At 46.0% G+C, this 22,083-nt stretch overlaps 1 protein-coding gene across 13 annotated transcripts in view; it reads left to right on the top strand.

The window, feature by feature from the left end:
- Positions 1-20,840, top strand: part of EXOC7 (exocyst complex component 7) — a 29,984-nt gene extending 9,144 nt beyond the window's left edge. The window contains exons 7-22 of one of the 13 annotated variants that reach the window (XM_019542623.1): positions 537-548; positions 7,044-7,136; positions 8,140-8,208; positions 9,378-9,523; positions 9,689-9,841; positions 11,612-11,710; positions 12,441-12,503; positions 13,588-13,654; positions 15,413-15,451; positions 16,554-16,619; positions 17,530-17,650; positions 18,179-18,274; positions 18,579-18,642; positions 19,441-19,482; positions 19,615-19,748; positions 20,604-20,840. In XM_019542623.1, coding sequence (XP_019398168.1) covers positions 537-548; positions 7,044-7,136; positions 8,140-8,208; positions 9,378-9,523; positions 9,689-9,841; positions 11,612-11,710; positions 12,441-12,503; positions 13,588-13,654; positions 15,413-15,451; positions 16,554-16,619; positions 17,530-17,650; positions 18,179-18,274; positions 18,579-18,642; positions 19,441-19,482; positions 19,615-19,748; positions 20,604-20,706 — 1,367 coding nt within the window. In that variant the 3' untranslated portion in view covers positions 20,707-20,840. The remainder of the gene's footprint in view (positions 1-536; positions 549-7,043; positions 7,137-8,139; positions 8,209-9,377; positions 9,524-9,688; positions 9,842-11,611; positions 11,711-12,440; positions 12,504-13,587; positions 13,655-15,412; positions 15,452-16,553; positions 16,620-17,529; positions 17,651-18,178; positions 18,275-18,578; positions 18,643-19,440; positions 19,483-19,614; positions 19,749-20,603) is intronic. The other 12 variants (XM_019542624.1, XM_019542630.1, XM_019542628.1 and 9 more) reach the window with 12 other exon arrangements.
- Positions 20,841-22,083: the final 1,243 nt, after the last annotated feature.

Here is a 22,083-nt window from a genome sequence, read left to right as displayed (position 1 = left end):
TCAAAGTTTCATGAAGAAAGGTGGACAAGATGGGGGTCGACTACTTTACTTTATAAAGAGACACATAGTAGAGGACATCAAAAATATTATAAAATAATTAGTTATTTTAACTATTTTAAGACATACAAAAGCTAGAACTCTTGGTTCCAAAATGATACATTTATTAGACCAACTGGGTCTAATTTCCCAGTTGGCCTAATAAAAGGTATCATTTTGGAACCAGGAGTTCTAGCTTTTTGTATGTCTTCTTGTCTCAGATCAACATGGCTATTAAGTACACCCCTGACGCACAAAATAATAAGTGAGATAAAGCAGGTGGGAGACTTCTGTTTCACTTGGCTGAAAAAGAAACAATTTCAAACAAAGGCTTTCCTGGGTGTTTCTGAGATCATCCAAATGCTTTTCTTCTGAGTGGGGGGGAAAAATGCAGGAAGTGGGTTGGGCACGGGAATTGGTGGAAAGGTTGGAGCGGAAAAAGGAATTTTTATCCATTTTAACTGTGCTGTGTTTATTTTCATAATCCCTGTGAATGGCAGTCCTCATTCCAGGTAAAGAGTCTCTGTGTGTCTGTGTGCCTTCAGGCTTTTCAGGTCCTCTTCACTTTAACATGCAGAGAAGTCTAATAACCCACTTTCTGCGCAAAAAGGCTGCAGCTGGGATATTTTTAAGGGAAAATCTTTTAGTGGAGATCTTTAAAACAACTGACCCCCCACCTCCCCAGTTAGGTAATTTTAAACATGTACCCATGCTCTGGCACTGTTCCTGAAAGCTGAAGGTTATGAGTGCTATGATGCCAAGGAAATTAGCAAGACTCTGATAATTAGCTAGAATCACCTTGTGAGTCATATCATATTCCTTTGAATATAAGACACTTTTTGTAAAACAAAATGCCGCATTTTCTCACATATATTATGAACCTTTCCCACAAAAAAGATCAGACCCTCCTCCCCTTTCCAAAATTGGGGTACATGTCTTAAGTGGGGAAGCTGATTTTTTCTGCCTGGAAGAGAGGCAACCCACTTTGATTCCTGCTCCAAAACCAGTGGCATTTCTTTTCAGGCAGCTGAGGGAGTCAGCTGATTAATGGCTCACTGTCCTTCACTCCGTAGTTGGTAACAGTTGCATCTCTCTAGTCTTGATGTTCCAATAATCAAGCTTACTCTTTTAGCAGTTTTGCTTTCTTCTCGTTAATGCTGGTCTCTGTCCTCACAGGCCTGCAGACTTTCTAGCTCTTTGCTTGATGCAGCCATAATTCTGGCAAAAAACAATTCTTCCTTCTGCTTTCCCAAAACCAAGATGTGCATTTTATCCCAGGGTGTGTTATATGTGAGGAAATACTGTACTATTTAAATTCAGTTTTAAAAAAAGGGGAACTGATGCACTCCATCTCCACTGTTGAGGTTGTGTTCTTGGAAATGTATCTTTATTTGATGACTTTTTCCCCTTAACGTGTCGGGGAAAATCTGGGCGCACCTTAAATTCAATGGAGTATGTTACTTAACCCTTCATCTGTTACCATGTCTACTTTTTCCCTTGACATTGCTGCCAAATTTTGTAGGTTGGATTTGATCAGGTAAAAATCATTCCAGAAATAAGGATGGATGTAGCTGGAGGTGTCTTTTGCTAAGGGGACTGGTGTTCTTCCATGTTTCGTACAGCCAGTCTTTTAACTCCTAAATGTTATAGTCCATTCTGTATTCCTGGTGGGAGCATATTCTGTATCAAACTTACTACACTAAGGCAAAGAGAGTTGTTTTATCTGGTGAAATCCTCTTCTGTGCTCAATACCTCCTATGCTCTGTGACAGAGCCAGGTATAGATCTCTATACTGTAAATTGGTGTGGTTGCCTTGAAGTTGTGCTGACTTGGATTTAATAGAGCCAAGCTGATTTCCCCCCACCAGTTTTCAATTATCATCTCGTCTTGACGGGGCATTTCATTTTTGTCTGTTGCTAACCCAAGAGACTCAGCAAGTAGTGTAACGAACTTAAGTAGAGGTGTGTTCCCAATGACTCAAACGAGCTGTCTTCCCACCACTGAATATTTAGTCAATCTCCCACCATAAAGATTAGAGCCAACATTTGAAAAAAAAAAAAAAAAACCTTAGTGATTTTTATGTGGCTTTGACTTAAGATGTATGATTTCAGATACTGGGAAAGAACATGATTTTTCATACAGCAGTAAACACACATCCTCTCAAAATGAGGCTCCTTTAATGCACAGCAGTTTGGGTACCCCAAATCACGTTTTGAAAATCTTGGCTTCAATCTATACTTAGCCTGAACACTTGTGCGATATCAGGTAGAGGGTGTCTTGCTTCTAGCCAAGATACAAACTTTGAGCATGTAGAGATGGTGCTACAAGTATGAAACATGGATCAGCAAAGAGGGAGCTAGAGCAGGGATCTGTAGCCCCATAGGCCTGCTGAGAAATTTCATCCAGCCCATGCAGCCCAGATATTGGCAGCAGTTTGGCAGTAGGGGGCTTCATGGAGGGTTTGCTGAATTACATACATGATAGCAATGGGGAGAAGCAGCAGTGCTTGTAATGGCATTGGCTGGTTGGAAGTGCCGGACAGCTCAGACTGAGCTGTGTTGCTTCAGCCCACTTCAAGGAGGCTCCCAACTCCTATGCTAGAATATTGCCAAATGCAAAAAGTAATAGTAGCCACTGCATCTTTATTATCCTCAGCTGGAGAAACGGTCCTTGACCCCAGCTCAGACTCTTAATGGCTTGTCTACTTATTGCCCCTATTACAGCGACACAGAAACAAGATCTTCTCTTGGCCTTTCCTATATCCTCTCCTAGGATTGTTTCCCCATAGCCCTATCAGCTTTCAGGGACAGTTCTGGAGGTAAAGTTGTAGGAGATCTCAGCCAGTACTGTCTCCATAATGACGACTGTCTTGGACTTTTAATTGTCCCCTGTTTCAGTCTTTGTCTTTTCAACTGTGATTGCTGTATTCGGTGCCGTTGTTTCCATAAGTAAAGCAAACTCCTTCCAGATCTTGAAATAATTAAGAGGAGAAGGTCTAGCAGGTCAGGCATGTGGGTTAAGTCTTCTCCAGCCCTATTGTGAAAGAATATCCCAGCGCAGACCCTCAATTCTTTAACCTGTTGCGAGAATAAATAATGGCTAAAAATCTCTGATGTGCTATTGCCCTTTCACCTGCACAGCACAGTCCAAGGGAGCTCATTAGTCTGAAAACGATGGCAAGGTGTTAGAGATGGGGATATGAGCCAAAGACCCCAGCAGGACTCAGCTGGATTCTGGGGAGCTTTCACTTCTCAGTAACTGTTTGTTATTTCAAAGCATATGTGTGTTACCACCCTCATTTCTTTTGCAGCTGTGCCCCACGCTTCTTCAGCACTCTTGAGTTAACATCACACCCAAGGCCTGTGCAGCCCCCCAGTCAGATCCCTTTCACAACTGGCCTGTTGAGACACGGTTAGAATGAGCAAGGTTCCCAAAGCTGGGGAGCGATGCTTCCCCCTCCACAATGAGAGGGAGATGCTCATAAAACGGGCTTCGGATGAAACCATCTCCTGCCAAATGAGTGAAATGCCTTGCGGCACATTTTGGCATTGGTGTCAGGCTTTACAGCATCTTCAAAATATGGGCTGCTTTCTGCTTCCAAATTTGAGCAATACCTCTAAGGAGATGAGCATAGCTGAGGCTCTGAAATGGTTTTGTGCAAACCAGTGATTGCTACAGAACGGCGAGAGAGGTCCTCCTGTTCTCAGTATCAGCCGTAAAGTTCCAACTGCTCTGTTGCCGACAGGCGTTTACGAAACTACCGATTCTGCGTGGTACACCAGCACCTGGCAGGTTGGTCGGTGCTTTGGTGGCAGTAGAAGCAGCTAGCTAACAAGGTCTCTTCCAAGAAGTGCTGAAAATTCATGGATTTCATAAGCAAAGCAATCTCCCTCCAGATCTTGAAATAATTGAGAGGAGAAGGTCTAGCAAGTCAGGCCCATGGGTTAAGTCCTCCCATTAAGAGGCCATTAAGATCACCTTGATGCGATTTCTCCCCTACAGAGGCCATAACATTTCATCCAGTTTCTTAGATGCCTGCTGCCCCTGCCAAATCAACTAGGGAGCAGGCCTACCTGTGGTTGCATGCCACTTCTGTGAGGAAGGGGAACTAAAGGTATGTCCACCCGGCTTCTGGAATAAGGCTGAGAACACCACTGAAAAATCTCCTGTACACTTGTATAGGCCCAGGTCTGCTAATTAAGTAGTGCCAGTGGCTCAGAAATAGGTTTGAGTGCACTTGGTGTATGGAGAACTTGCTTGCGTTGTTGGTGCGTGGTCTACACTGCAGTTAATCCCCACCAACTCAGATTGAGCCCTTATCTCTCAGCTTTGCTTCAGAGGCCCTCCTAGACATGGACCAAGTGGGAAAGGATGACAGAACAATCTGTTATAGGGGGGTATATAGATATTGGAAGGCTATAGCAGGTAGGAAGGAAGTAGGAGGGAAGAGGCTTTTATTTTCCTGAGGTCACCTTGATAGTCCTTTAGGAACATACTGGCCATCTTTCATAAGCCTCAGCTGTTATTTTGTTCCTGTTCCAGTTCACCTCACGGTGAAGTGATCCAGCAAGGAAAGCTATCAGCCTGGATGAAGTACCTGTTTCTGCTTCCCCTTATTTGATCTCTGAACAGCCCTTGAATTGGATGCCTTCGTTAGTAGCTGCCATAGGGTCCCATTTTAATTTGCAAGCTGCCTAATGGGGGAAGATACTTGTGGAACTAAGGCATTTGGCTTCCAAAAGAATCCATTAAGGCCCAGTTACAATCCTAAGTACCAGCAACAGCATTGAAATAATACCAGTAAACACTTGTTGTGTCTGAATGTAAATGCAACTAATTGGTCTAATGCAAATACAAAAAAAAGAATAGCCCAGATGGTGCAACTCTTATCTGGGAAGAGTAAATTGGAGGTTTTAGGGCCATAGAAAGAGGCATTCCTGAGCTGTGCTGCTTACCTGGGTTCCACCAACAGCCAGGCAATCGGGAGCTAGAGAGCCACGCAAGTTTTAATGCCAAAACGCTTACAAAGCCAGAGACCAGTAAAAAAATAAATAAATAAATTCTGTGCTACATGAGTCGTTATAAATGCTAATGGAAACAATACCAGTAAACGGTACAGGGCGCATGAATTCTGAAAGTGTGTGGAAGGGTTGGGATGAAAAGAGCCAGTGAGCTCTGCGTTGCTCCAGGAGGATGGGGGTAGTGGAGGGGGAAGAAGAGGGAATGTGCCAGAGGCCTGCAAATTGAGGAGTGTGAATGTCAAAGGTGGATAGGATCGTTCCAAGCCCATGGAAGAATATGTTAAAAAAGGAAGTGATAAAACAGAATCAAATGTGGGCATTGTCTTTAAGTGGACTTCTTTTGTAAACTGGTGGAATGAACCTGAAAAAGGAGATGTTGGAAGAAGAAGCATTTGTCTTGTGGGTTGGTGCTTCTAATGAGAGACTGCAGTTAATTAACAGGCTGGGGACTCCACCCACCTCTGTCACAACCAGGTTTGGAGCTTGCCCTTCTCTCTCCTACCTCTTCTACTATATAGCCCTTTATTTCAGCACCTTCAGGTTTCATTCCCACTTCTACCTTCTGAAAGGGAGAGGTAACACCCTACCCTTATGCTCTTCTAGGGTGAAAATTTGGCACACTATTAGACTAAAACTTTCACTGTTCATGTAGTGTTACAGCCAGTCCTCCTCATGCTCTCCAGGGCTGCTAGCAGCACCTGTGATGTGCCAGCCAGAATTGCTGGTAAGAAGTTGGGGTTGACTCGCTTTCTGCCTTATTATTATTATTATTATTATTATTTTTTTTTTTTTTTTAAGCACAAATGCAACATTTATTTTATGTTTTGGCCAGGTTTATATTTCTCTTAAGTTGATCCATTTGCATTTCCTAGGACCACTCCCTGCAGAGCTGCTCATGCCTTTCCATAGTTTTCCCTTCCCCACTTTGCACAGACATCTCACAGCAGCAAAGCAAGCTTGGCCTGGTGGGCTCAGGCGATTTTATTTCGAGCTAATGGGCTGAATGCTACCGTTCTAACGTGTCGGCCATGCTTGGCTTTTGGTTTAACACTCTCTCTTTTGTGTTTGCAGTGCTTCCTAGTTGCTGTGTCCTCCATCAGCTTTTTGTTTAACATTGTCCGTGTTTTTATTTTAAACCTCATATGATAATTTTCTGTGATTGACTTGTCGGTTCTTCAGAAAAACAATGTCCTGGGGATTCAGGCTGACCCTCTGCCCGTTATAACACCAGAGCTAGACTACAGGGAGGAGCAAAACTTGTCCTTCTGCGGTAGAAGAGTCTGTGCTGTAATAATCACTGACTGGCTGCTCATGCCTGAGGCTGCGCTGCAAGACCAGAGTTTCTTCTTCACCTCGACTGTTTTAAATTGGCTGACACTGAGCATGCTCAAAAATACTTCCCAGAGAGGGCACACAGCTCTGTGGTTTTAATTGCTTGATTGGGCTGCTTGATGTGTAGCAAAGGTCACCTCATACTTTTGGATGGTCGAGGGACCATCAGTCGGCACTGGATAATGTAAAAGCATGAGCTGACTGCAAATACAGCTTTCACGTCGCAGGAAAGGTCTATGGCATTTCAAGCGCCACGTGCCCTCATTGCTCTTGTATACTCCTGTTATTGGCGGGGTGCTGTATTGCATCCCTGCTCTGTAAAGTTCACCTCTTCCTCCATCCCCAGGACCTCGGGGCAGGCTGAGACTTGACCTCCCCGTAGACGCTGCGATTTGAGTTCCTGTTTTTCACACAGGAAGAAAATCATTGGCTGGATAGATTTTTGCCAAGGTGCCACTGGAACCCAGTTTGCGGTTCTGGGGTGTGTACTGAGCATACTCACTGTTGCTAGACCTCATCTCACTGGGTTGGGGTTACTGGTGCTGGTGGAGGGCTGCTGGTGGCTTGGTTTTCTTGTTTTGTTTTTTTTTTTTTTTTCTCTCTCACTCATTTCCTAGGTCTTCTTGTCTCTTCTCTGTGTGGCTCTGGTGACAGGCACGATCCGTAAGGCTCAGAATCTTCTGAAACAATATTCTCAGCATGGTCTAGATGGGAAAAAGGGGGCCTCTAACCTCATTCCTATGGAAGGTAACCACATCTCCCATTCCTTCACCCTTGCGCCTTGGCCGCCTTTGTGATTTACTCCTCCAGGCAGGGCTTCCATTAGCCTGCAGACGCTCTCAATGGATTTTTGTCAGCCTCTGTCTTGAGGCTTTATGATGCTAAGACTCAAAATATGGTGAAGGGAAAGGAATAGAGCTTTAAAACCAGGGGAGCAAATCACTCTGCAACTGGCTCTGGGCCAGCCCATCTTGGGCAAGTCGACCTGCCTTACGGTCAGCTGGCTAATGGAAGCTGTGCTCTGCCCATGGTGACGACCCTTTGGTGTTTCTGTCCTTGCTTCACTTTGCCTGATGGTAGCTTCACGCTTGTAGTGGCCTTTCCAAACCTGATGAGGAAGTGTCACAGCAGAGCTGGCCCATGACCTATTTTCTTCCCCCCTTTGTCCTGGGGGCAGCCACATGCACTTTTTTTCTCTCATATCATACCAGCCCTGGTACTTGTGGGGCTTGCACCCAAGGGGTAAGTGGAGAGATGGCTGGCTTTAAAGCCCCTTGAGGGATCTTTCAGTTTTTTCAGCATAAAGAAAAGCATCGCAATTCCTACTTCTGTGCTGACATCTTTAGTCAGCGTAGCTATGGAGATTTACCTCTATGGCTATATGAAATACATCCATAGTGAATATTAAGGGCTGAATTCTGGCACTTAACATCCAGTGTTCATGTTGGCTTTCCCTTGTCCAACTAACCCACCTAGAGCTTCTGCCAAGAGGTTTGAAGGACCTTGTGGGCTTGGCAAGTGATGCTTATGGTTCACACTTCCCATCAGGCTTCAAAGGGCTACTACCACAGCAGCATCCAGAGAGGGGATGTGGGTAGGGCAGCATTCCCAGGACAGTATGCATACAGACATTTTTGATAGAGTGTAAATAACCTAAGCTTGAAGTGGCTTCTGGCCTGCGTGACCCTCCCTGCTGTAACCGCCCTGGATAAATTGCGCCTTCTGTTTGTGCCGGCTGACATCTCACTAGGTCATGAGCATGATTTACGACTTAAACACCTTTCCGATGCCCTGAGCGACAAGCATGGGCCAGCTGCTGGTAAGTACCGCGTTGTCTCTTAATAACACGCTGGCTAACGTGCTGTCTCTTCAGTGTGTTTCAAAGTTGTCTCTTAGCCAGTGACCTTCCTTCTAGGTGGATAGTCCTGGAACGTGGGCCATATCCAGTTTTAAAGCTCTTGCCCAAACAATTAGCTAAAACAAATTCAATCACGTACATCCTGCTCTCCAAAGCGGGGGCACCTAAGCTTTGCCAAATGGAAGATGGGAAAGGTCCCTCCTGATAGGTTTTGTCAGATCTGTAGAACGTGCAGTAGATTGCAACCACTGGCTCTTTCAGTAAAATGGAGTGAGCAATGCTGCGGGTCACAGTGTGCAGTACTATGCTTTGGTCTGCAAGCCACGTTATCATGTTTGGGCCCAACTTTGAACAGCTCGGGTAAAAGTTGACTTGAGAGACTTCTGTCTTATGCCAGAGAAGTGATCCATCGCAGACTGCAGACACTTGGGGAAATGAAGTCGTATATAGCATATGATAAAATGCAACTCCTGCTTTCCCAAACTGTGGAGTATTTAAGAGTGTTCCTGGCTATCCAGCCCTCTAAAGAAAATCATAAGACCCAGGATCATGGGAGATGAATATACTTCTGCTTTCTAATACTGAGTTACTGTCTTTGAGCAGTAAACCTCATCTAGTACAGGCCTGTGTATGTGGAAATACTCTTTCAGAATGGCAGTCGTTCATCTGTGTGATAGATGGAGACCATTAAGTTAAAAATAAAATGGAGGGAGGGGGGGTATTGAATAATTCAGTGCAGCTCTCATCTCTCACTAAGTTTAGAACAGCTTGTTTAAACCCCTGACTAAATGTTGTCACAAGTCTGAAGTCGTGGTAGCAAACTTCTCCAATGCTTGCTTTGCTGTGATACTGGTAGAGAACACGAGGTAACCTTATATGCCCATTTCCAGAGCATGAGAGTAATGCATGCACTGAAACTTATTTCGGGTGTGTGCAGCTTTCTGGAGCTGATCCTATGGTGCAGGATGCAAATGGGTCACCTCTTCACTTTAAAATTGCCTACAAAACCAGAACTGTCCACTCCAGAAGAAACCAAACAATCATTGTATAAACTGAGGTTATAGAGCAAGAAATGTCATTGGAAGGGTCAACACGTCCCAGATGTTCATAAGCCTGTGCTGTTCCCGCAGGGAGGGACGACGTGCTGGACATTGAGATTGATGCCTACATTCACTGTGTTAGCGCCTTTGTCAAACTGGCCCAGAGCGAGTACCAGATCCTGACAGAGATCATCCCAGAGCACCACCAGAAGAAGACTTTTGACTCCCTCATTCAGGTCCCTAAAGCCTCTCTTCTCGGTTTAATTTGCACTGCATGGTTTGTGTAATCCCTCTCTATGCTTGCTTCCCTTCCCTCTCCCCTGCCCCTCCACTGCCCGTTTCCCTGGTGCTTCAACAGTGGAAGTCTTAACCCCCTATTTCTGGCTGTTGGTATGTTGCAGGAGTCTCTAGATAACCTGATGATTGAGGGAGACAACATTGTCTCAGCAGCCCGGAAAGCCATTATACGGCATGACTACTCAGCTGTGCTCACCATCTTCCCCATCCTGAGGCACCTGAAGCAGATGAAGCCAGAATTTGATCAGGTCTTGCAGGTAGGTGAGAAACAACTGGAGAAGCTTTCACAGTTTTCATGTGGGGCAGTTCTTAAGCGTGATCCCTACAAGAGCAAAGAATATTAAAGCCTTCAGACAAAAGCCAGCTGGCTTCATGCTTGTGTTGTGTGCTGTTGTGCAGTTAACCCAGAATGCAATCCATTCTCCCCCTGGCTGAGCTAGCTAGGAAGGATGAAGAGCCAGAATGTCCATCCTTGGAGGTAGAAACATCCTTCATCTCTTAGTACTAGCTCTCTCCAGCTAGAGTGGTACTGTGGTGCTTAGATAGCCGGCTTGATGAGCTATCTGTCTATCTGCACCCATCACCGTGGGATCTGAAGTAATGGGACTCCAATACTGTTGTTCTAATTTAGGACCGCTTCTCAAAGAGATCCTTCCCGTGTCATCAAAAGGATAGCTGTACCAATGACTGGCCTGGTAGATTAAGGTGTTTAAATAGGAGCTAGTGGATTAAGTTTGTTTACAGTGGCTGTGAATGGGGTTAAAATCATCCAGTGTGCAGCTGGTCTTTAAGAGGCTCTGTAGGTACCATATTGCATTGGGTTCAGCAGCAGTGTTAAGGGGCCACTCACCACTATCCAGTTTTAGCAGAGTTATTCCTTTCTTGGGAGTCCCCATCTCTTCATCCAGGGCTGGTGCTTAGTGGCCACACACTGTGCAGCCTCATAGATAGGAAGTGCAACTGGGGAAATAATATGGTAGGGATCCAGCTGTCTACTTTTATCCAGGACTTGGGACCCTTTTTCCCCACTAAACCGTGTACTTGGCTGATCTGATGAGAACCAAAAGTCTCACCAACTCTTCATACTGTAAATAGTCTTCCAGCAAAGTCCCAGCACTGAAGGAATTGAGAATGAGGTACAGTGAAAGCAGTTGACTAGTAGGGCTGTTGAAGCTTTGGGTGATGATTTCAATTCGGAGGAGATTCGGCCCGATTCGGTGGCTGAATCTCTGAATTGAATCGGGACCAGTTTAAAGGCCTGAATCAATTCAAAGCTCTCCGAATCTTTGGCAAAGATTCAGAGAGCTTTGATGATTTGGGCAGTCCCTGGTGACTGCAGCAGGGAGCTGCAGCCACTCCGAGCTGGTAAGTACTAGGGGAGGGGACAGGGGACCATGAGGGAGACCCCTGCCCACCCCAGCTCAGTACTTTAAAAAAAAAAAAAAAAGGCCCTTGTGCTCACTGGGTGCTGCTGGGCAAGGGGCAATCCCCGCTGCCCCCCACTGCCCCACGCTGCATGGGGGGCTCTGCATGAGCCCCTTCAACCCCCTTGCTCCCCCAGCCCCCCTGCCTGCCAGGGCTCTGGCCCCTTAAGGAAAAAAAAAGCTGAGAAAAGCCCCAGGACTCACTGCTCCTGGTGCAGCCTTGGGGCTGCAGGGCACCCATGAGGGGGCTGGGAGGAGTGGGAGGGGTTCGGGGGCTCGTGAAGAGCCCCCCATGCAGTGGGGGGCAGTGGGGATCGCCCCCTGCCCAGTAGCACCTGCTGAGCCAGGGCTCTTTTTCCCCAAGTGTTGGGAGCTGGGGTGGACGGGGCAGCCAGGGCCAGGCTGGGAGAGGGGTGAGGGATGGGCCTGGCCTGGCTGATTCAGAGATTCGGCTGAATCAAATCAGGACTGATTCAAATCGCTGTCCCCCGAATTGGCCTAATCCAAAGCGAATACTAGCCACTTCGCACAGGCCTATTGACTAGTGGGCAAAAGGGCGGGTAGCAGCATTCATTGTCGTGTTTATGTACTGGGCTTTTCCAGGGCACTGCAGCCAGCACAAAGAACAAACTTCCAGGCCTGATCACCTCCATGGAGACCACAGGGGCTAAGGCACTGGAAGACTTTGCGGACAACATTAAGGTGAGATTCCCTGTCAGTAACCTAAAACAAGCTGTAAACTAAGCCATGTAGCTATTGCATTAACAGGCAGAGACCCGAGTTTTTTGTTTCTGGTATTCAGGATGGCTCCCTTACTGGCCTTCAAAGTGGAGCAGGCACTTTGTTGCCTCAGCTACAAGAAGAATGCTAATTCCTGAGTGCTGACTTGGTAGCTGTTTTATTCCTTGCTTCTCAAATATTATAACCAAGCCTACACATAATGCAGTTCTCCACAAAATATCCAGTACAGTCCGCAAGTCATTTTACAGAGGTAGCTGTGACTGAATGCATGTTCAAGATGCCATCTGAGATCATCTCTTTTTAACGCAAAATTGCCAAGGTGACATTTCCTTTGCATCAAAATTCTTAAACGGTCTCTAGTCAAAGGGAAAGTTACGGCTAAATGATTGTTTTATCCATAAATTTAATTAAGCCTTGAATCTGGTAACAGTCTTAAATCTGCCAGGTTATACGCAGGCAAGTTGTTGTACCTTTTTAGCTGGCTCTTTCCTGATGTTGCTACTGTGATACCAGCTGTAGCCTGTGATAACCAGTTGATGGGGTTGTGAGCCTTAGCGCTAAGGATGTTATTGAGAAATGTTGGAAACACAGCCCTGTAATAAACTTGCCTGAAGAAGAGTTACATTGTGTATGCATTTGCCTTTTATCTCCACTAAACAATCTGTCTGCATTTCTCACTTTCCTCCCTTAGAACGATCCAGACAAGGAGTATAACATGCCAAAAGATGGGACAGTGCATGAACTCACTAGCAACGTACGTGACAGTGATTTGAAACATCTTGGGTAAAACTCACGTCTCTTTTTCACTGTTGGCACCAGCCCTACAGAGAGCAAATCTCTGTTTCAACAGAAATGTATTTGTTTAAATGAGGCTGTCTTTGCTATTGGTAGGGATTGATTGGATTCTATTAAAAGGTGAGATTCCCTGGCTTCTAGATTCCTGCCTTGGCTTCTTTCCCAGGGTCATAAGACAGTGTTGTGGCATGTGAGAGCTGTTTGAGGGTCTGCCAGTACCAGACCAGAACTTAGACACCTGAACTTAAAATACTCGAGAGACTGCAGAGACGTGACATGCGTTTAGCCAGCGGTTAGCAGGGCTAAAGTAATTCTCTTAAGCAGTGTGTGGGCCTGATCGGGACATGGATGGGAGTTTTTATAGAATCAGTGCCTTAGCATGCTGCTAAGGGCTTTACACTACTGAGGGAGATGCCTTGTTTCCTTTCATAAGGACCGTAACCCAACTCCTACTCACTCTTACATTGTGTGTTCAGTGGCTGCTCCTATAAGGGAAAGGGTTAACCCAGCATCTCAACTAAATTTCCAGGTATAATATTAAAGCTTGGTTGCAGGATGTAGTTAAGAGCTTGCCTGCGTGCAGAATTGTGTTGAACTAGCTCTTCCTCAGCTACTCCCTGTATGGACACTTGGTTAATGTACTGCTATTCTGAAAATAAAAGTGTCTACACAGGGAGTTAATCAGGAGCAGCTACTTTTGTCTGTACCCACTTCCTTCCTCCAAATAAACTTCCCAGTGTAGATAAACCCTTCCAGTGGGTGCGTTGTTCCTCTTGGTTTGCTTTCCTAGTCTGGGCACTGGAGGTGGCTGCTTCACAGGTTACTTTTGTATAATTGGTACTTGCCTGTCAGTTCATAAAGTGCTTTAAAATCTGAGAAGGTTCAAGACCATGAAGAAGCTCCAATACAACTGAAGTGTTATTTCCAGTTGATTTTTTTTTTTTTTTGACTGACTTGTTGTTGGGGCATCTTTTAATGTTTCTGGCGATTTGAAGAGAAACCCAACTGAATTGCTTTTGATTTACCCATCCCTTCTCTTGCAGGCCATTCTTTTCCTGCAACAACTACTGGATTTCCAAGAGACCGCAGGTGCCATGCTAGCATCTCAAGGTATATACACAGGGCTCTCTGGTTGCTACAGTGTCTTCCACGTGCTGCTTGAGCCATTTCCCTTAACAAGGTTAAACCTCCTTAACAAGTACTCTGCATAGGCCCCCCCCCCCATGATCTGCCTTAACTTCCATGACCATGATGATGATCACCTGTGGGTCTCAAAGGGATGAACAGTTGGCTGCTGCCTGGCCTTCCAGATGTGCTGCTAGCTGGGACACATTTTAGTTGTCAGCCTCTGCAATGAGGTAGGGAGATGCAGCTGACAAGTCCTATAAATAAACCAGACAGAGAGCCTATAAATAAACTAGGCACCTGCTGTCTCCTGCTGTCTGATCTCTCAAATGAATACGAGTCAGTCCCGCCGAGTTATTGGGTAAAGAGGTTTGATCACAATGAATTGCATTTGACTTGTCTTGTGTACCTTTCACCCAGTTTCTTTTCATTAACAGCAGTGAGAACACCCACACTGGAGTCTACTCCATTTCTTTGTCTACTTCCGCTGCCTCCCATCATCCTCCTCTAACAGCCACCCTTCTTCCCTGCTAAACTACATGTCTGGTCAGAGTGTCTGCAGAGTTAACTCTTTCATTGACCAAAGAGACAATGCAGCTTTTAGCTTCAGAGGAAACTGATAATGTGTTCTCTACTTGTCAGAAGGCAAGGTCCTCATTACTTACCCCAAGGCTGGAAAGCGCAGCCAGGCTGTGTGGTGGAGAACCAGAGCAGGAAATCATTACAAGCCTGCTGTAAGCTTTTTGTGGAGGTTCATAAGGCAAACTGTTGGAGTACAGGCTGCTCTCTGTGTTAAACGCAGTGAATTGTAAAAGTCAGCAAAAGAAATGCATTTTCGCAGCCTGTAAAAATACCAGGTCAGGATAATGATGATACCTAGGCCTGGTAAGTTAAGTTGGCACCTATTGCCTCAGAGCTGCATATGAGAGGAAGCATAATAAAGCATGTTCTCTGCTGTCATTAGACATCTTGGATCTGTCAGGGTCATCCACACTCCTCACCTTTTGCCAGTAGTCTTCTCCTGCAGAGCTAGCAACAGCAGGCAATTCTGTGGCTGAGCCCAGGAAACTAGACCTGCTGCTACAGGTATCTAGTCCAATGCAGGGAGCTGCCAGCTTTGATAGCACAGCGTTGTTTGTGATATTATTTTGTGTTCCAGCTGTTCCACGTGATTGGCTGGTGAGACGGTTGGATTTTTGCCTCTGGTGAAATGTTCCACTCAAGTAGAAATGTTTTCACCTGTGGAAAGAGAGCACACAAGAACTGGAATATGAACACCATTTCTTGCTGCGCACTCAACAATTGCTGGCAAAATCTGTGCCAGCCAAAACATCTTATGTATCTTAAAAGAGGCTTTTAGCCTGCACTTGCAGGCATAAGGTCTTAATGAATAGTCCTCCAAGTAATACAGTTCATTTGACAGAATAACCCAACTCCCATTGGAATGGGAATTTTGCCATTGTTGGGACAGGGTCGGACTGCCGTTGGTAACACTTATTCTGAGAGGGTGATGGGCACACTAAATACTTTTTGCTGGTGCAGACCGCCAAGTTCTTCTTTAATATCCAGCTCGGTCTGTGGTCTTGAAGGAGTAAACCTGCCTGTTATGTGGCTGCTCTGTGTTTAATATCTGCTTTGTTCTTGAAGGGATGGTGGTCTCTAACCTGTCTTTTTGCACTTTACGTTTCTTTCTCTCTCCTCCCTTCCCTTTTTTCTCTTTCTATCTTGCCCTAAACTTTGTAGTTCTTGGGGACACATACAATATTCCTTTAGACCCCAGAGGTAAGCAGCGTGGGTCGTTACATTGCCTTTGACTATATCTGGCATTTAAAAAAAAAGTTGTCTTGGGAGGGAGAAAAGGAGGTGTATTTGCAACTACTAACATGTGGATGTAGCTGCCTTCTTGGGAGGGGTTAGGTGGGGGATGCCATGTGAGCAAGAGTGGGGGTGGAGGACTGTCTTGATGCACTGGATTATCTCTAGGATGCTCCATGAAGGTAGCTGTTTCCAGAAGAGTTGCCCTGCTTGGTTTCACATACAGTTCTTTTGTTTGATAATGCTCCCAGCTTTCAGCCACCCCAGTCCTCTGTTCATAAGCAACTTGGGTTCCCAACCTTTCAAGTGATCTTAGTGCTGCTTGCAACCCCGTGAAACTCCTATGGGTCAAGCATCTGAAGCATGGCTTCTCTTTTTGAACACCTCCAGTGTTTTCACAAGTACAGCTAGAGTGAGCTTGGCCTGTGGGAGGTTGACCCTTTGGAAATGATCTCTCTTTGCATCCAGGCACTAGAAATTATGTGAACCAGCCCCATCACCTGTTTGAGCAGGTTGTGGAGTTCAAAAAAGTCCTTGCGCAGAGTTCGAGAAGTCTGTTATCAGTACCACCATGTGGCGTTAGCTGAAACCTTTCCAGAGCCGTTGTGCATGTTTGGATTAATGCTGTTGGGATAGTTCAGTAAATGCCTGCCATTAAAAACAATCACTTTCCTGTGCTTATGTTGGAGAAGTTGTAGTGCTAAAAAAGAAAGAAGATTTTTGCTGGGTTTTGTTGCTCAGCATCTGATAAACAGAGTGTCTTCCAGATCTTAGGAGGGGGCGTTATCATTTCTATCTTGGAGATAATAAGGAAGAAATTACCCTCCTGCAGCAAAGGGGATCAGCAGTTGGTACAAATATAGGGTTCAAGTGGAGTGCAGTGCTATTCTCCCTGATGCTGAATAAACTGATGTATCTGGGGGTTGTAGAGGGGGAGGTAATTTCATTGGCAACCGGAGCCTTGCATTAATTCCATAGCAACAACAAAATGGCTTGTTTGAGTAAAGGCAGACCAAACAAAGCCTCTCAGGATGGCGCATTCACTGGCTAAAGGTCCGTTTCTTTTCAGAGACCAGTTCTTCAGCTAGTAGCTACAGTTCAGAATTCAGCCGACGGCTGCTTAGCACCTACATCTGTGAGTATCAAGCACAGCTCTCCTGCCTCTGCTTCTTCCTTGCTTGGCATGTTATAAGACTGTTCAGGTGCCTGCTATAACCTGTTGCAGTTGCTGTTGAAGTTACTCTCCTGCATGGCATTGGAGTGTCAGCTTATGGCTCAATATAATGTGCAGCAATCGCTAGGGTGGGGCATGATGGTGTGATGTTTGGCTCAGAAGTTCTCTTCAGATTGCCCAAATTTGAGCTCTGGCATGAGCAGATGCATCTCCCTGGCAGTAGGGCCAAGTTTCAATCTTTGCTGGGGATGGAATCAGTGGCTGCCCAAAACACATACCTCTTAACTCCTCTAGTGCCCATCATTACAGGATAGTGGTCCTGCCTCCCTTTTAGACTCGAGACACGCCATGGAAAATGCCAGCTCTTACCTTTCACTCCTCCCTTTTTGGGATTAGAGAGAAATAATAGAGCAGTTTTTCTGTTGCAAAGAATTCAGAGAGACCACAGTTGTGGCTTTTTATTTGAAATCTCTGGGTTTATCTTATAATCATATTTACACACCTAACAGTGCTAACGTTGTGTGGCACCTCATGGCACCCTTGAAAGATACTCCAGGGCACCGTGGCACCTTGGTTGAGAATTGCTGCTACATGAAATGGCATGGGAGAGAAACCTCCATTACTTTATGAGGAAAGTGGTGTACAACTATCGTGCACATTGGCACACCGAAGCAGTCCTGCAAAATACATGTCTAACTTGTAAACTTAGTTATGAATATGCATGTAGTGTGCATGCATAATTACCCATGGTGGGCCTAAATTTTGCACCTAAGTCTTCTGAAATTGGGGCCATGTTGGTGTTTTTATCATCAGTAGCAGCCACCATCATCTGTGATCTCAATAAAGATCTTTACTACTTTTTCTTTGCAAGGCAAAGTGCTGGGCAACCTGCAGCTAAACCTTCTCAGCAAAGTCAGGGTTTATGAAGACCCAGCTCTAAAAGCCATCTTCCTGCACAACAACTACAATTACATCCTTAAATCCCTTGAAAAGTAAGTGCATCTCTTCATAATCCTCTTGACTCCCAAGGGGACTGAATTTTCTTTCTGGGAGAGGCTTAGTTTTGGGGTTGTGACTTTTTAAAAATAAAGCTCTGGTATGCTGAGTGAATTTACTTAGTGGGTTATCTCCTCTCTGGCATTTCTGTCCCTTTCGAAAACTGCCCTTTTGAAGCATCTCTGTCCTATTGTAAACATACTATATTACACCGGAGAGTGGAGAAATCAAAGCAATGGAGAGGCCTTTGATTGTACTGAACATCTTTCATCTTCTCGGACCTAAGACTCTAACTCTTGAAAGCATTCAGTCGGGAAAGGTTTCTACCGCTAGGTTTGTTCGTTTTGAAGTGGCATGGCTGGAAGAAAAAGGGAAAAAGCTTTTATCACTAATTGTAACGGGGACAACAAGCCTTACTGATAAAGGTTGGAAGCCTTGCTACTTAATTGGCATCACTGAGTGAGAGAAGCAGGGCTGGTTTATGGGTGTTTGGCTTAGCTGATTTTTTTTTCCTCTCTTGTCAGGTCTGAGCTAATCCAGTTGGTGGCCGTGACTCGGAAGGCAGCAGAAAATTGTTATAGGGAGCTCATTGAGAAGCAGATCCAGACCTACCAGGACAGGTCAGGTGGCCTCCTTTTGTCCTTGTCTAAGTCTCTCAAGCTGTAATGAAAGACTGTCCGATTTTAACGTCCAGAGCTAATGGGGTGGTGGGAGAGGACAGGGTAAAAAAATTTTTAGAAAACAATAAAAGTAATGATTTGAAAGACATGGGTATAAGGTTCATTGTGGCAGAACGTTGGGATGCATGGAGCTGGGGGGTCTCCTTGCTTTTTAGTCCTGGAAAAGGTATTGTGTACATGTGTGTCAGATTTCTTGTTGGCAAAAGTGCTGTCCATAATGTCTTCCCTCTTGTATCAATTGTAGCTGGTTAAAGGTAACAGATTACATCTCGGAGAGAAGTCTGTCTGTCTTTCAAGCTGGAGTTAAGGTGAGAGGGTGGACAAAGGATGGCTTTGATATAGCAGAAGTGGGCAAAATCATTTTCTCCTCTCTGTAGAGAGATTTTTAAAGATAATTATTCTCTACAAAGCATCGAGAGAGTTAATGTGGCTTGTACGTCAGATTGGAGATCAGCCTTTGGGTTCTATGTCTGCTGTCCCAGACTTTCTTTGTGACTCTGGGTCTCAAGTGTCCCCATCTCTAAGATAGGACAAATGACACTTTCACTGTTGCAAGACTCGGAGATATTCTCATCAGTGCGATCTGTCAAATGACCTGTCCAAACCCCAACATTACTTTCAAATAATATTTCAGGTGAGTGACACGTACTTAATCTCAGATACTCTTGTCACTGACATATTTCTTCTCCTTTGGGAGGAGTCCTAAAAAAATTATTTGTGAAGCAAACTTTGAGGGTGAGGTGAGGTAGGAACCAGTGAGTGGGCATCAAGGTGGTGCCACATGAATGGTGAGATTCCTACAGCCTTTTAGAAGTTCTTAAGGACAAGACCCTGGGTGTTGCCCATGCAGGCTGGTCACTCCAGGTCAAGAATATCTTAAGTGCTCCACATGCAAATTAAGGGCTTTGCTGGCTTTCACTCTCATATCTGATGAAGAACATCTTGCCTTCAAAAACTTGTCTAACTCTATTTCACTACGTAGTTGGTCCGATTTAAAAGAAATCTTTGCCTTGCATAAGTTAAACAGGAATTTTAGCAGGTGAGCAGCAATATTGTCATTTATACTGGGAAGGACAAATACAATGTCCTTTTCTTCCTTCTTGCAGCTCAAGGACAAAGAAAGGCAGATGATCAAGGAGCGTTTTAAGGTAAGGAGTTCTTGGATGGCAGGAAAACTCTCCTTTCCTCAAAGTAACATTGAGTTTCGCTATTCAGACACAAGACACCACGTGTGTCTTGCTCAGACATGTCCCTAATGGTTTTTTTCCTGTCATGGAAAGGGATTTAATGATGGCTTGGAGGAGCTGTGTAAAATCCAGAAGGCTTGGGCTATCCCTGATACAGAGCAGAGGGACAAAATCCGTCGGGCTCAGAAAACCATTGTGAAAGAGACCTACGGTGCCTTCTTAAACAGGTGATGACCCTCTTGCAGGTGCACAGTCCTTTCTCTCCCATTTCCTCTTGTGAAGTGCTGAGTCTTTTTTTGGACCAAAAGCAGACGTGCAAACCGGAGGCAGTCCGCTGTCTTCCAAAACCATCTCCAGCTACTGCATACTGAGTATGAGGATTCTGTGAGCTGAGCTAAGTTCACAGTTGATGTTTCCAGGGGATATTTTTGACTTTTTTTGGGGGGGGGGGCAGCAGAATCCATGAGTAGCTTTATTAATGCAACATATTTGAGAGCCGTGTTCCAGAACAGGGATGTCCAGCTTGTGAGTGGAGGAGGTTGCCAACCTGGTGGGCTACACACTGCAAGGTGGGATGCACCTTGCCCCACCCCCTGCCACACGGGCAACCCAGGCTCCCCATTGCCCACAATGGGAACTCTGACTTCCCCTCTCTACTGCACACTGTATGACCAGGTCATATACTGTGCCCCTACCTCCCTGGCAGAGGGGCAGCCAGGCGGGAGCTGTCAGACCACCTGCTAACCCCTTGTGGCTGCATGTGGCTTGTAGGCTGCCAGTTAGACAGCCCTGTTCTAGCTAGAGGAAAGTTGGGTTGCTCTGAGGGATCTGTCCCCGTTAATATGAATATCTGCCCTTAACCGTGCTTATGATGGTTATCCTTGCTGCCAAGAACTACATCAGATGTCTGTCATACTGAAAGAGGCAATGTCAGAGCCTATCTGTTACCCTTCTGGGAAGGGCTGGGGGGGGTGGGGTAGAGGGAAGCAAGGCAGCCTCTCTCCAGAAAGCCAAGTCCTGTGACCTTGGCTTCATGCAGTGCCTGCTGCTGGTCACAGGCTTCTCTTCTTTGCCCCTGGCAGGTATGGCAATGTGCCTTTCACCAAGAACCCCGAGAAGTACATCAAGTACCAAGTTGACCAGGTGGGCGAGATGATTGACAAGCTGTTTGACACATCGGCCTGAACCACTTGCCCTCTTGACCACTCCCGTCTGCAAGTCAGTGCTTTCCGGGTCTTCACAGGACCCTTTCCTGCCCCATTCTGGTGGGCAGGGGTTATACTTGTATTTATCAGATTTATAAACATGTGAAAACACTACCTCCTGTCTGACCTTTTCCTTTTCAAAGTGGATTGCAAGGGAAGACGTGGCTTTTAAGACAGAAGATTTGGCAGGAGGGCTTTTGTTATGCTCATGCTTTTCCAGATCTTGCTTCTGCTCTAAAAACTGCATAAAGAGGTATGAACACCATCTCTCCTCTGGGTGAAAGGTATTTGCTCTCGCGTGCTGCATATATGGATTTGCTTGCCTCCTTGATATGTTCCTGCTATGCTAGGTGATGTGTGTTTGTGGTATTAAAGTTTACCTTGAAGAATCTATTGGATCCCAAAGGATGTTCCCCCCCTCCACTGCATTTGTGGTCCAGTGTGATGTGTTGGTCGGGGAGGATTTCAGAACACTGTTTTAGAGTCCTGAGAGATTGTTCTCCGAGTTACTGCTAAGTGACTGGAGCTCTCAGGATATAGGGTAAGGCCTATACCGTTCCATTATGATGATGGCACTTATTGTATTACTAGTCAACTGCCCATCAGGAATGACGGCGGGTGGGGAAGCATATGGGGATGGAGCCCTGTGTGTTTTCCACCCCCAACCCCTTTCTGGGCCCGCTTCCCCTTTTACCTCCTATTGCAGGGGAGGACTGAGCCTGAGGGTGTGGAGAAGCCAGCCCGCGATGGTGGGGGGGCCCAGGCTGACCCGGCGGCAGTGGGGGAACAGGAGGAGCAGGCCTGGAGCTGACTGGGGGGGTGGGGAGGAAGCCTGAGCTGGGGGAGAAACTGGCCCATCATGGCAATGCAGGGGGAGCACCAGGTCCGACCCGACGCAGCAGCTGCTGGGGGAGAGGAGGAGTGAGCCTCTTCCACCTCGGGCCTGGGTCTCATTCCTCCCCAACCTCCCCCCACTGCTGCCACGGCATGCCCACTATTTCCCCCCATGCATGTTGGGCCCGCTCCCCCCCATCACAGCCACATCAGGCCCTGCAGGCAGTGACGATGGAAGGGGGGAAGGGTGGGTCAAGGCCAGAGCCATGGCCTCGCTGCCTCTGCCCCCTGTGTCTCCACCATCATGGTGGCGCTCCACAGCGCCGCCAGCTCCTGTTGGAACGCTTGTTTGCACTCTGGCTGTTTGTCAGCCAGTTGGAGCGCAAATAAAGCATTATGGAGACATGACTTAGGCTTTTACAATATTGGACTGGGGGAGAGAACACAATTTGCTGGTGTTGTGGGTCTCCTGCCAGTATTTAACAGCTGTTTGGAATGGAAAGACCCAGGCTAGGACAAGGAA

This window comes from Crocodylus porosus, unplaced genomic scaffold, assembly GCF_001723895.1.
Source record: "Crocodylus porosus isolate Cpor-Errol unplaced genomic scaffold, CroPor_comp1, whole genome shotgun sequence".
NCBI classification, from domain to species: Eukaryota; Metazoa; Chordata; order Crocodylia; family Crocodylidae; genus Crocodylus; species Crocodylus porosus.
Note: the sequence above shows the minus strand (reverse complement) of the source record. Positions and strands in the feature narration are given on the sequence as shown.